A 14,847-nucleotide genomic window follows, 5' to 3' on the forward strand; every position below is an offset into this window, starting at 1 on the left:
CATGACATGTGGCTCCTCTCCTTAGAGGTAAATGACAAAATATCTGCTGCTTTCCTAGACTTTCCCATTCCGTATAGCCTTCGCTGGTAGTATATGTTGGAGAAGCGCTAGATCTAATACAATGGAACCACCACGCTTCTTAATGTCGCGTCTTCACTTTGTTTTATTATTTTGGCTCCAACATATTTAAAAAGTATTCATGGAAAAGGTTCAGCAACTACTGTGGATTCTACCTTCAATATCAAGCATTATGTCGTGTTCTAGGTTTGGTAACAGGTGGTGTACGCTTTATCAAGTTGATATTTCTCTTTTTACGTATTAATTTTTCCTCATAATATATATTTCCTCGCCATAAACCTACTATAGAACCCGAAAACCTGGCCTGCGTCCAAACCGTTGATGAGTAACGAGTAACCGGAAAACATTCACCTCACTGGGCTCAGAAATGCCGTGTGAGAGGAAAGTACACATCTTGGCGGAATATTTCAGAATGCTGAACAAATTTAACAACAATGTAATGTTTATGCTCTTGGAGTATAGGTCATGATAAATTAAACTTAATTTATCATGACCTATACTCCAAGAGCATAAACATTACATTGTTGTTATAATAAGGAAGGTCAGGAGAAGAAACTTTATTCATTGAACAAATTTAACACATAAATTTATCAAAATTTACTATATTTAGTTAAAAAATGGCGTTGACTAAACAAATTCTGTGCGTAGAATTAAGAAAAGGATTTGAGCACCATCGTGAAACTCCTTATAGTCAGTTAGCTACCCATTCTTGCATTTGACATGAGAAGAGTGAATTTTGGTAGAAATTCAGCGGTAATTGTGACAACGGTAATTTTAAAGGGAAACTGTTAACCTCAAAAACCATGTATATTCAATCAAATAATTGATTAGTCGTCGTGTGAGTCATACTTTGAAATTAATTTTTATACAATGCGTATCAAAATATCTTTCAAATTCTGGTACTGGCCTTAGATTTATTCACAAAAAACATCATAAAATTTCCAAAATCAATGCAATGCACTTAGTCGCCAAGAATGCTTCATTAATAAGGAATTTTAGGTATATTCTAAGGAAGTTGGATGAACAAATTCAAATAAATGAGAGAATTTTATATGAATATTGTCAGGTTAAAACAATCGTGCGGCAATTGCAGCGATTGGCTTTTAAACTTTATCGTGGTAGACTTTTCAGAAATTTAATTGAGGTAAACGAATGAAAGAATGATTCTAAGGTGATAAAATGGCCCAATGAATTTTATAGATTAGGCAAATCTGTTCCCGTATGGACATTTATATTCTTTGAATTGAAATATTCCACTGTGCAGTAGTTTTCCTCTTACAAACAACATATCTATCTTCCAGAATAAAAAAGTCCTTATTCTCCACAAGCTCATCATCCAATCCCTATTCTCCACCCATCACTATCAAATGCCTCTCCCACATCTAACCCTCACCTATCAATTTCCTTCCTTACTCCATTTATATGCCCACGGAAATAATTAAGACTAGAACTACACCATATAACTCGATTTGGTACATATATGAGAGCTATAATGGTATTCGCTGCGTGATATTTCAACACAGTCATTTCGGCAATGTTTAAGCGTCGATGAGGAAATATCGCTGCCAAAATGAATCGGGAAAAGGAGTCTCTCCAGTCCGCTTCGGCGTGTGTGTATCTGTGTGGAGGCTGTGCTATTTCTCAACCTCCCCCTCCCCTCCCGCCCCCTCCACCCCCCACCCCTTCACTCAAGCCGTCCGAACTTCGACTAAGCCCTGCCTCCCCCAAACCTCGTCCTGACCCCGCCCCCAGCTCACAGCCCCCACCCGCGGCATCTCAGTTTTGACTCTCCCGAACACACGCCTCACCCCTCGTCCCCATAACTGAACACTCCCTCTTCCCATCCGAACCCACCTCCCTCCCTCTTCCGTGGAGAACGCCAGCAGCACACAGACGCGGCAAAGCACACAGAGCAGCGTGTGTCGGATGTTCTGTGGCGGAGGGGGCTCAAACTTCGTCTCCGCCCCCCTCCGCCCTCGCCCCTCCCCTCGGAGAGTGTGGGGTGCAGGTCGCGGGGAAAAACAAGCGGCACCCGCTGTGGACCCAGCACTCGCACCACTCCGCCAACCGGAGAGCCTGCGTCGCCACCGACCGCCCTCCTGCGCCGTTTGATCCCAGGGAGCGGTGCCCAAGGCCACGACAAACTGGCGCGGCCAACGAGCGCTGCAGACACCGCCGCCTCATCCAAACGCCCCTCACCCATCTGCGGAGCAGGAGTGCGCTAGTGAAGCAGACTACCCCGGAAGGCACCTCCGCCTCCTAGAAGGTGCCCTTCCGGAAGAGTCGAAGACCTGCCTTCGAGGAGGTGACCCAGAGAAGAAGGAGGGCAAGAGCTCTTCTTTCCAAGGTGTCCTTTCAGAAGGGGGACACTCCTGGGCTGTCCTCCTGGAAAGTGTCCTTCCAGGGAAGCAGTAAGACAAGGGCCTTGCTCCTATATCTGAAGAAGGCCAGTTGGAATCCTTCCTGAAGAGAGCAGTGGAAGACAGTGCCCTCAGAAGGTGTCCTTCCTTTCGGAAGAGCGGCACTCGAAGACTTTCCTCCTTGATTTGAGTATTCCGGGGACATAACTACTGGAAGGTGACCTACCGGAAGAGGAGCATTCAAGAAATCTCATAGTAGAAAGGGTCCTTCAAGACGGACAGTCCTTCATAAATGTTCTTGCTGCATGGGATGAGTCGAGGGCACTCTTCCCAATAGGTGACCAACCGTAAGAAGGATTGTCCAGACCCTTCTTCCAAAAAGGTGCCCCTCGTTTAGAGTGTTAGGGCCACATACCTACTAGGTGTCCTTCATAAAGACGGAGAGCCCTTTATAGGTGCCCTTACATAATAGGGAAACTCCTCCCGGAAGGTGCCCTACCTAGAGAAGAACAGTCCAGGCCCTTCCTCCAAGAAGGTGCCCTTCCCTCGCTTCCCATTGGAAAGACCCCGAGTGTCCGCATGGAGGTCTCGGCGGCGACCAACGGCATCGGCTCCGGGCACCACACCCACCACCACCGGCGGCGCCACTCGGGGAGTGCGAAGGGCCACCACGGGACCACAACGTCGTCCGCCAACTCGTCCGTCACCTCGTCGCCCTCCACCTCGGTATCCTCCTCGCCCTCGTCCTCGTCGGCGCACGCCTCGCCCCCGCAGTCCCCCTCGCCGCCCCCGCCGCCTCCACCGCCCCCGCCGCCGCCGCCTCCGCCTTCCGCAAACTCTCTGCAGATCCCCCAGCAAGGCCTCGGGGGCAGCTGTTCGCCCCGCTCGTCCTCGTCACCGCTGCTGTCGTCTCAGGCGGAGGACTCGGGCGGAGGGGGCTTCGGTTCGAGACCAGGCTCGCCGTCCCGTCGCAGGCTGATTGGCCTCGGCCAGCCGGGAGACGTGGATCTCACGGGTGAGTCACTTCATTTGGCCCTCGCTTCGTTGAAATCCCCATTGCACGATGAAATAAATGGTGTAATAATTGGTGTTAGATGAAAGATGGTCCCATTCTCTCCCAATAAAGACCAATTATTAATATTATCATTACCACCCGCCAGTAATTGGGGAAAACGTCTCCCTTTAGAACTAATTTCATGCACGGTATCATATCATGAAATTAAGTGATGGTATAGTCAATGAAATGAAGTTTGTCGCCAAGTAAACATGATCTAATGATAACCGTACCCACCTATGATTGGGGGCAATGCCTCCCTTATGACCCATTTTTCATGAACGGTATCATTTCATGAAATTCACCAACGGACGTTGGTAATTAATAAAATTCAGATTTTTAAGTAAATAAACATGGTATCTTATGAGTTTAAGGCTCAATGGTTGAATACTTTGTTTATCCTCGCAATAGTAACTAATTGTTATGGATGAGTATGGCGTAAACGTGTGACATACATTAATGATATTTATTCGTGCTTCTAATACCTGGGAACTGTTGCTTAGATTTTTATGATCCTTTAAAACGTAGGGAAATATGCAAGAAACTTGTATTTGAAATGGAATATAAAGTGATCCTATAGCCAATATTCTGTTTCTTTCATTTAAACGGGTTAAATAATTTATCTGGTAAACTTTTAGGCATCCCCCTCATGTTTGTATAAAATATTTTTGAGTGAATGTGGTAAGGAAAAATTTAAGAGGAAAATATGTATGGCTTCAGGATTAATAGCTGTAAAAATATTGCCGAATAATATGAATTAATGGATTAAGTTTTCTAAGGAAGAATTCTTTCAATGAAATTTGATGAGGCTATGTTTATTTCAATAATTTTATTGCGTTTACTGACAAGCACATTGAAAGTACCGCCAAGCATTTTATTCAAAGATGAATATTTACTCAGATTACCTGTTTACAAATTAAAATATCTAATGTTGTTTGTACTGCTCATGGAAATCAAAGAGGTTTGAATAGGGGTTCCATTCACTTCATTGTATTTTTCTCAATTTTATTTTTACGCTGAAAATATTAACCCGGTAATTAAAATTGCCTCTCCACCTTGAATAATTCCTCAAGATCGTCGAACTTAGCTTTTTTAACCAAAAATTGAGATTTGTTTACGAACTTAAACGAATATTTTCATTTTTCAACTTATGCTATGCACTAGAAATTCTCGACGTAATTATGGTTCTGTCATTCAATGAATAAATATTATAGTATCAACATTTTTCATTTTGGAAATTTCATTCAGCTCATTTATATTTTAATATTTGTTATGTTTGTAGTTCAGTTATTTATGTACGATAATTACTTGTCCAGATAGAGCGATTACTTTGACCCAATGAACTTGCGTGGCAAATTAAGCGTTTTGAGCGTCTTCCCGATCACTCAGCGCCTGGCAGTTGTGAGTGGGCCCCGCGCGGCATAGCAAGTGTGCGGGTGACCGACTTCCACGGCGCAAGCCTCGTCCACCCGCTGCCGGGCTCCACGGCATCCCCCGCGAATAAGTAAATGCAGCGTCATTAACAGCATTACGAATCTGTGGAAAACTCCTTTCAACTCATACTTAGTTTTTTATCTATTATATGAATGCAGACAGTGTGCATCTTCACCCCAGTAGCGCTTAACTGCACTTCCAGAGGGATATTTAGGTGAGCGATGTTTTTCAGTGAGTTGCCGGAATATTATGTGCACAGTGTTTTATTTTCAACTAGAAAACACTTATGCACAAAAATCTTAAAGCATGTATAACGAAGTAGAAGTTCAGGAAATCGCGTTTTTTTCTCAGAATCCACATAATATCAAACATTGATTTAACATGAAACATTGATAACTTGAGTGTTAAAATCGAATTAGGAATAGGAAAATGAATTCTTTTAAATGAAAAGCGCTACCAGTTTTCGTTTAGGGTCATATTTTCTCCCAGTATTGGAAGATAGTAGTATGCTAAGTTCCTCCCAACGAAACTTAATAACTATGTTATTTCACTATGGGCATTAGGCTTTACTTCGAATGCTGTTTCATAGGAATGCTTATATAAAATGCAGTTTTGACAGCTATGCCTTAAAAAAGGCTCTTAATTAACCTTAAAGTAATATATTTATCAATTAAACATGCATCTTGTTAATGCGTGCAGTTTACGCTCGTTTGGATTTTTAACCTCTATCAACTCTTCCATAGAAGGTTAAAAAATAAAGAAAAGATATTCCTCACGAAAGTGCGAGTAGTGATAATTCTTTCGTAGTTACTGCAAACTACACTCAAAGGTTTAGTTGTAAATTTAGGTAAATATTTGGAACGAGGCTTTGTTTTTCGTTAACTTTGCCAAAAATTGAGCACAAAAATAAGTTGCCTAGATAATGTAATGATGATTTTCGATAGTAAAGTAATTCCCTTCCCCGCATCACCTTGCTTTCTAAGCTTGATTAACGGCATACTAGTGCAAGTTAACGACAAAATAAAACCACATCATTATGATGTTTAACCTGTGAAGCTCAATGTTTGCATTAATCACGTAATTTTCTGAAAAACCTACACCTTACAATAGTTAGTAACGTCTAAGCAAACAACAAAAAAAATTGGTTGCTCCTCAGTCAAAATGAAAGTTATGAATGTATTTATTGCTCTGTGGTGGGTAACAAAACGTGCGGGGATGTCTCAAATCATGCTGTGATATAAAACTGTAATAAACCATTAAGATTGAAATCGAATTTGTTCACTGTTTGATGCTTAGAAGTTATTTTCGTGACGCTGCATGGCTGTAGGACAACGGCATGTTATCACCTATAGAAAGAGAATGTACTTTGAAATTTGGAATATCCCTAATTGCAAAGCTTCTGTCTGAAATGTATGAAAATATCAGCTAAGAATGTGGAACTTCAGTCAAAATCCCATATATTTTCCTAGAAATTCCTTATTGATTTTTGTAATTTACTCCTCAAGACACTGAATCGAGATATAGTCCCAACCAATGTTTAGCGATTCAGCTTCACTCTACACTTCTCTTCTCTGCATGAGTCACTAAGTTGGTTAAATCTAATTTTAATAATAAAATTTTATTTTGAATATTAAATCCTCATGATAGATTCATGTTTTTAATGTAATTTTATCCAAATAATGGTAGCTTAATGTGCATAAATTGAGCAATAACTTCAGTTACAGAAATCATTGCCATTATCATGATGGATTTGTTTTATTAGATTGTCTCAGTGCCGCATTGCCCCGGAACGCCGTTTCAGCACTGATTAGAAAAGACATAATAATCAATTAACACTTCATCAATTATCAATGGTGGTGCCTCAAAATTTCTTGTATATTCATTCATACCCAAAACAAAAATATATTTTGCTATTATTTTGTTAATGTTATTTTGTAATAAAATGGAGGAATATATCAATTGTAAAATAAAGATAAGGAAAATTCGTTCCGGAACTGCTAATTTTGCCATAACGTCACTGGATTGTCTTTAACTTTTTTATTACTATTTGTAAAAGCATCGCAAAGAGGCTAATACAAGTATCATCCATCCATTCGCAGTTAAAATACTTCTTTAAACGCTGTAGAACTTTTATTTGATGTAAGTTTCGACTAGTATTTCAATAGAAAAGGTTTTCGTTACGGAGGATTCTGTCAAGAAAATTTAAACTCATCATAACGGTCTCATACGTGAAAAGAAAAATATGATACATTATATCTATAAAAAAGAGAAAAGACTGAATAATTCAGGAAGACATGCGCTATCATGTATACATATTTCTCTAAAACCAAACTAAATATGGCCAAAATCACTCTCTAATGACTTTTTTGTGTCGGCGCAGATCTTAAAATGAAAACTATGTTATGAAGACCTCAAATAAAAATCTCTTCTAAGTGTTACGTGGGCTAGAAACTGGTCTTTCAACGCATAGTGTATTTCTCATCAATGTCGGTCTGGGGTGAGCTGTGCCATCATGTATCTTAACTAATCATCAGGTTTCATCGCTGAGTGACTGTGATTTCTGTCTGTGCCATAAGCCAGCTTATATGTATAATTTAATAGGTATTGTTTTACTCTGTCATAGTTTACTGGAATTGAAATATCTGACGATTTTAAAACCTCACCGAATGAGTATATTAGTTTCTTTTTGTCTTGAACTGCATTTCCGTACTTGTAACATGGAATTTTTTTTTAATTTAGGGAATAATTTGGTAGAACATGTTCTTGAAATTCTACAGAACTGTTGTATTTTTGATGAAATGATTACTAACCAATAGAAAACACTGTCTCACCATTAATTAGCCCATGATCAACCTGTCTTTGAGGGAGAAATACTAAGGATTAAAAATATGATAAGTCTAGCAAGAAGTCAATTTAAATAGTTTAATGAAATTCCCTAGCAGTTAACCAACTGAGGAAAAATATTGCGTGGAAATTTTCCGGTCGACTTAGTTCAAATTTGGACCTCCATCACGTAAAACTGCAAAAGACTCTTCACAACAAGTCAGTAATTGGAGGAAGAGTTGTCGGGTTTCCAGCCGGTCCAAAGTTTTTTCAGCTCCGAAGATTCGAGGGTGAAGTCTGTAATAGTCTTCAGGGTTCATTCACCCTGAAGACGGTGGCTGACTTCGCCCTCCAAACGTCGGTGCTGAAAAAGCCTTAGACCCAGCTGGAAACCCGACAACTCTTCCTCCAGTCTATTCGCCGGTAAAACCTTAGATCATTCAAGTCAGTAATTGGTATAATTAGTTCTATCAAAGGATAAGTGTTGAAATTAAGGTGGTAGTGAAGATGTAAATGTGGCCTTGCAATGTTAAAGCAATGGTTTCTAAAAATGGATTTACAAATGTAACAGCATATTTCTTGTTCCCTGTAGGTGTATAAGAAGTTGTGCATTTGGTTAAATTTTGAATGCATTTTAATTTCCGGTTTCTAAGGTTAATTTATGTTGTGGATTTCTATTGGAAAATGTGTATAAAATTTGTCCTTTGAAATTATTTTCCGCGAAATAAAGTAAATTTCCCTCGATTTTTTAGGAGAGTTGGTGAATAAATGAAGAATGTATTGGTATGCATGTCATTCAATGATACTCTTATGGGAGTCGTTATCGGAAATCGTTAAGTTAGCGGAAATGGGGTGGAAACTACTCCAAAAATTGTTCCTTCTTAGTGCGCCTGTGCATCAACACATGCATCCTGAAAATTCTACGACTTTATCTTGAGTAGTTTAGGGCATTATGCGTTTATGAGTGAGTGAAGTAGTCAATCAGTCAGGGTACGTTCATTTATGCAATACATTGTCGTTGGATTAGGTTAAACTCTAGATTTAGGTCTTTAAAACAATGAATTATTTTAAACATATCTTGAGAGCAATATGCAATTTAATATTCTCGTGGTGAATGATATTTATGAATTCTTTTCGGGCACTGCACCAGGCTATTAGCTTAATTTTAGCCGATGCTTCAGGAAACGATTTGCTTCCCTTTGTTCAGATACTTTTACCTCAACGGGTTAGAATTCTCGCTGAATTGAATTGGCCATTGGTCGGGCTTAACAGGCAAGGTATCTTCTGATTGTCGTATATTCGTAATTTGCCTTTAATTTATTTAAGACATTTTCGTATGTGTTTTATGTAATTTACTTTAGATGTCCAAGTATTTCTCGGGTTAATGCCGGTTTCAGGATTGAAATTTTTCGGATTAAATCGCATTCCCACGGTTTCCTTGATCATGCGCTCCCATTAGCGCTGTGAGCGGCAAAGAAGAGAAAATAATTCAAAGGCAAATCACGAGCATCAGCAAATCAGAGGACTTTTAAACTGAGTTCCTGAGCCCGAAAGTCGTTTTCCGAAACTCATGTCGGTAGAACGGAAACCAATAGCCAAGCCCGAGTGAAATTCCCATATATCATTCACTAGGAGAAAAATAAATCTCCAACACTTCTCTCCAGATTTTTTTGAAAAATAATTAATTGTTTGCAGTGTTTATCGTGACCTTATAAAGTGTAATCTAACATCTATTCCAGAGTTTGTAAATGAAAGAGAAAATGTTGTAGACATTAACCTATTTTCCCCGTAGTTACGTGCTTTTTTCCGAGGAAGCATTTTACTCCACGGCTGCGAAAGAAGACCAATCAAACGGCCATTAGGGTAAATTGATCTCTCTCAAAAGGGACTCTCGCGCGGGAAAGAGTCGGCTCGGATGGGAGGGGGTGAGTGGAGGCGAGTCACAGGTGGCGCTGCAGTTGGGAGTCGCGCCATCTAATCTCATTCCGTTCGGTCCGTCCAATTACTGCCCCGATCATCCTATTCATGTGACGAAGGGGGGGGGGGGGGGAGGAGGCGGAGTAGTACAGAGGCAGACTATGCAGGGAGGGAGGGGAAGTGTAAAGGAATTGGTAGGAAAGGATAGAGAGGAAATTGCGATGTTGGAATGGCAGGTAGGCCGTGGAAAAATCTAGGGAGTTGATGGTGATAAATTCAGAAACTTAGGAAGATATTTATTGCACTAGGAATTAGGCCATCTAAGAAAAAAAAACAATTTACGGTAAAAAATCGTAAAGTTAATATAAACATAGAATAAATGGAAACACAGAATCATTGTACACTTTTATTTTTGTCACCAATAAGCTATGATAAGGCAGTAAGCAATCAACTATAAGCTTTTGTCTTAAGCGATTTCAAAAACAGAATATTTTTTAATTCATCCGGCAGATTATTTCAGAGATTGGATTTCTAAATACCTTGTGAAAATTTTTGAGTAGTCTTTCAACTATGGAATAATCCTCATAAACAAATATCTACTAATAATAGCGCTCTATTTTGTATGTTCTTCTCAGAATTGATGAATTTAATAGAAAATACTCAACATTAGAGCTTTTGTTAATTCAATAAAACTGTTGGGAAGTAGCTTACAAGGTACGCACTTACATCGTTAAGAGATTATCATGGTATTACTACATGAGCTATGTGTCTTTGGGTAAAAGCATAATTTATTATTATTTTATGGTAGCCTTAAACAGGTTCTCCTTCTCGGCTACCAAAAATTACTCTAAATTTGCAATTGAAACGTAATTTTTTGCATGGAGTAGTGATAGGATTATTATTGTTTTGTTTACATTCTTATCTAATGGAAGCTTCACATGTACTAGGAAGGACAATAGCAATTGAGAATTATATTTATGTCATAATCTCTGGACTGATATTATCATAAGTTACGGATGGATTGTACTCTTTCACTTTCAGTTGAAGATTTACGAACTTAACAATCACGTGGGAATTAATCTGTTAAATGCTTTGCTTTGTATCTGCAATGCGTAACGACGCCGGGCATATGAGTTAAACCATTGAAATATCTATTGTTATTATGACATCTCAATAATTACTGTATCGTGTTTACAATACCAAGGAATAGCATTGTAAAGTTATGAATTTGATAGATCACGTCATAATGTATATGAATTACGGCTCTAAAGCCCTAATTATAGGTTATTTCTCGTGAAATTCATTTTTTTCGTCCAGTGATGCGGATGGTAACTTTAGTATACCAATTAAAATGCGCGGGGGGTTGCGACATGTTTTGAGGCCGATTGTAGAATCATCAATTGTAATATTCGAGCCTATGATGGTCGCCCGTACTAGGTTACATCAGCAGAACCATAAGGGAGCGATTTTTGTTGTTTATCAATGATGATATCAGGCGAACGGGGGAATGACATTGGCAATGATGGAATGAGGAAGAATGGCATAGATATATTACTTCATCCACGTCTGAGCTATCTTTGTAATTATCTCCATCTTCATTCAAGTTAGGTTTTTTTCAAAACAGAGGGGCAAGGCAGGATTTATACAGTAATATTCAGTGCATAGAATCGCTTATTATGTAATTAGCCGGGATCTCAAGAAAATCACAAGAGTATTGTTTTGCGTTAAAAGCTGCTGAAACAGTTGAAAACTATGAACTAATAGGCAATTAATTGTTAAAAATTTTACGGTTACTCGTCATGTTAGTTAAAAAATACTTATGGGCTATTGTTGATGGAGCGATACAGCCCAAAAGTATTTGAACTATTGTAACTGTTAGGATTGCATTGGATTCCATTTTCATGGTTCATATTGATTTATATTTCTTGTAATTACATTTTACTCGGCCACCTCACATTAGTCAATTTTCACGAGCCTATGATGTTCGTCGTTATTCCGTTACATCAGCAGAGTCACGGGGAGGGATTTTTGTAGTTTACGATTGGAACGTCAATTATCTTTTCATTTCCATTTGATGTTTTCTGGTCACATAATAAGTAATTCAAAAGTATAATCTCCTCTTTTCCTTTATTGCATCTTGCAACGGCGGTATGGTGGGAACCGCGCGAATAATGCTGTTTCGAAAACATCCGCACGCAACCCATTTCTGCGATACCAAGTCCGCTAGAGTACTTCATATTCTAACAAAGGGTTTAATGGGGTGGTTTGATATGGCTAAATCAGCGGTGCTGTAGACTGGTGGGGGTTTGCCGCTGTGCGTCGCAGGCAGCGGCCTGAACATCCGCCTCCGACCCGCCCGCCCACCTCACCCACCGAGGGCACATGAGAAATCCCGATCACGTGCTCCCCCGGCCTCATCGTTTGCTCGTTATGCAGCTCTGGCGAGAACCTCCGCGCTCCCCTAAGCCCCCCCTGATCCCACACCGCCCCCTGGGAGGATATACAGATACCTACCTGCCTTCACCCCTCCGCACACCCTTTCCCAATTCCTCTCTTCTCCGTGGAAGATGTGCTACTTCACTGAGAATCGACTGAGGTGCGCCAGGGCATGTTAGATTTCTTCTCGCTAGGATGGTCGCCTGGTCTTTGAAACGATTTCAAAGCCATGCTAAGGCTTCAACAATGGGTACTGGATGCTTTCTCATGGTTTCCGGGTTTCTTACGCGTTGTTTCATATCTGATGTTCAAAGACTCGCCGGCAATACCGCCAGAAAGACGTCAGACGAAAGACGTCGGACTTTTTGAATTTTAATGAATTACGTTTAATTTAAAACAAGATTTTCGACATTTTATGTACTGTTTAGGGGAAGCTGCCAAACCCTAATGAACGGAATCAACTATGGAAACTCGGGTTTTGAATATAATATTACTCAGGAAAATGGGGTGATTTTATATTAGTTCTACCATCCTTTAGCTTCTAGTACCGCACGGCCACTACTGTGCTTCATGGAGGATGTATCCCTGTCTATTGAAAGTTTCAACGCTAAATTGTAGATGCTCTATCATGGTTTCCGGGTTTTTATTTGCATTAGGAAAATGACATTTGATGAACGATTTTCAATTTATGATACATAAGTCCAGGAATATATGTACCTACTCTTTAGTTAAAGATGCCAAGTGCTAAAATATGACATCAGCTATGAAAGTTCGGGTCCTCAATGAAATTTTACTCAGCAAAATCGAGCAATATTAATCAACCGTCGCTAAGCCCCTAACCCCACACAGCACTCAGTACATTGGTTGATCAACTCCGAGAAAGATATTGTGCTCCACAGAGAATCGATTTCGACGCTCAAAACACGTTAAACCTGGGTGCCGATACACTTTGTAATGGCAGAAGTAGAAAAACAAAGAAATCCACCTTTCTGGTTGAGGCATTGAAAATGGATGTGGTGTTGTTTGCTTGTGAGCTATATTTAAATGGATTTTTGAGATACCTGAACGAAATTGAGATTATTTGCTAGGAAAATTAGAAAATGAGTACCAATTTTCTCTTTCATTAATCTTGATTTACTTTGTGGTATTCCATTATAAGTTTTCCTGGATATCAGACAATTACTTAAAAAAAAGTGGTATAAATAATTGTCTGACATCCAGGAAAACTTAATTTTCTCTTTGACTTTACGAACGGAACGATAGAGGAACAAAGAGGCTCGCTTCTAATATCGTTTAAAATCCTCCTTCTTCGTGGAGGCGCTACTACGTTCAGCCAGCATACTATTAGGCCACCCTACCCACTTGTACAAAGTTCAACTGTTTAGCCTCAATCCTCCCGTTCCCCTATCCGTAAGGGTCTCATCCCCATGCATCCCTTGCGAACTCTACTTACCCTGAAACCCTCCCTTGCACACCCCCCCGAAAACCACTCCGCCCCCGGGAATATAACACTTGCCACCCGTCTCCATCCTCCCCGCTGATGCCCCCTCAACTACTTCCCTATTTCCGCTGCAAAGCTGTTTCCTCTTATTTCTGGTCCCTCGGGATGAGGGAGTCACACGCTCCGTGATTGCAACTGGCTAACGGAATTACTCCGGCGCGATTCTCCAGAATAAATCCACTTAGAGGCATCATTTGCGATGCCTACGGATGGGATCTAGTCGTTTATTTCCACCCAACATTTCACTTGAGTATAAATTCGGAAATAAGTAGAATGTCTCATCTCAAGGATTTATTATTAATAAAGGACTAAAAAAAGGCTGATGTTCATTCCCTACACTTTTTACACGAAAAAATGTACACCTAAAACTATGCTGACGGCCAAATTAGTATATGTCATGATTACAAATATATGGAATACATGATCACAAACAAACGAATTTGTCCAACTCGGTGGCCGCGTGAAAAGTCCTCGCCTGCCAACCGAGGGTCGCGGGTTCAAGTCCCGCCTAGGCAAGTTGCATGGGCGTTTGTGAATGTATTTCTTTGTTGATTCCCCATTGTTTAAGCCGTAAATGTGCTGCTTCAGGGAAATGAAAATAAAAAAATAAATGATTAGAATACCGAAATTGAGATATGGATCTGGTTTCTGGTATCGGCAGAGTAAAATATCCATGGAAAGAATACTGCAGGATATTATTTAGGAAAAAGGACATAAAATATTGTGAAGGATATGAATATCTATGGATGCAAATTGCAGAAAAAGAAACGACGGAGGATCAGGGAAGGATGCAGTGAAGAAAAAAAAAGCATTTTCACTCTTGAATAACTTGTTTTGGTACCAGAAAATTTCCAGTGAAAGTTAAAAATATGTGAAAATAGTGAAAAGCCTAGTAACGTACAGCTGTGATGCATGACCATTAGCGACAAAATCAGAAAACCTACCACAGAGCACGGAAATGGACTTGTGGTGTAGTGCGGCCGGCCAATCAAGAAAAGTAAGAATCAAAAATTTAAGGAGAGGGAAATAATGAATCTAAGGCACCCAATAGATTGCGAAATAAGAACTCACCAGTGAAAGGGATACGGCAACGTGCAACAAATGGGCAATGAAAGGCTCCCGAAGCAAATGTTGCAGTGTAACCCAGGGGAGAGGCAAGCCAAGAAAAAGCTGGATACATGGGGTGCGGAAATACATGACTGAAAAAATGTGAAACACAGTGGCTAGATCAAGAGATTTTTGGA

At 40.0% G+C, this 14,847-nt stretch overlaps 1 protein-coding gene across 1 annotated transcript in view; it reads left to right on the forward strand.

The window, feature by feature from the left end:
* The first annotated feature begins 3,017 nt into the window (after window positions 1-3,017).
* Window positions 3,018-14,847, forward strand: part of LOC124165909 (pollen-specific leucine-rich repeat extensin-like protein 3) — a 63,235-nt gene continuing 51,405 nt past the window's right edge. The window contains exon 1 of the mRNA XM_046543446.1: window positions 3,018-3,453. Within this exon, the coding sequence (XP_046399402.1) occupies window positions 3,018-3,453 (436 nt within the window). The remainder of the gene's footprint in view (window positions 3,454-14,847) is intronic.

This window comes from Ischnura elegans, chromosome 9, assembly GCF_921293095.1.
Source record: "Ischnura elegans chromosome 9, ioIscEleg1.1, whole genome shotgun sequence".
NCBI classification, from domain to species: Eukaryota; Metazoa; Arthropoda; class Insecta; order Odonata; family Coenagrionidae; genus Ischnura; species Ischnura elegans.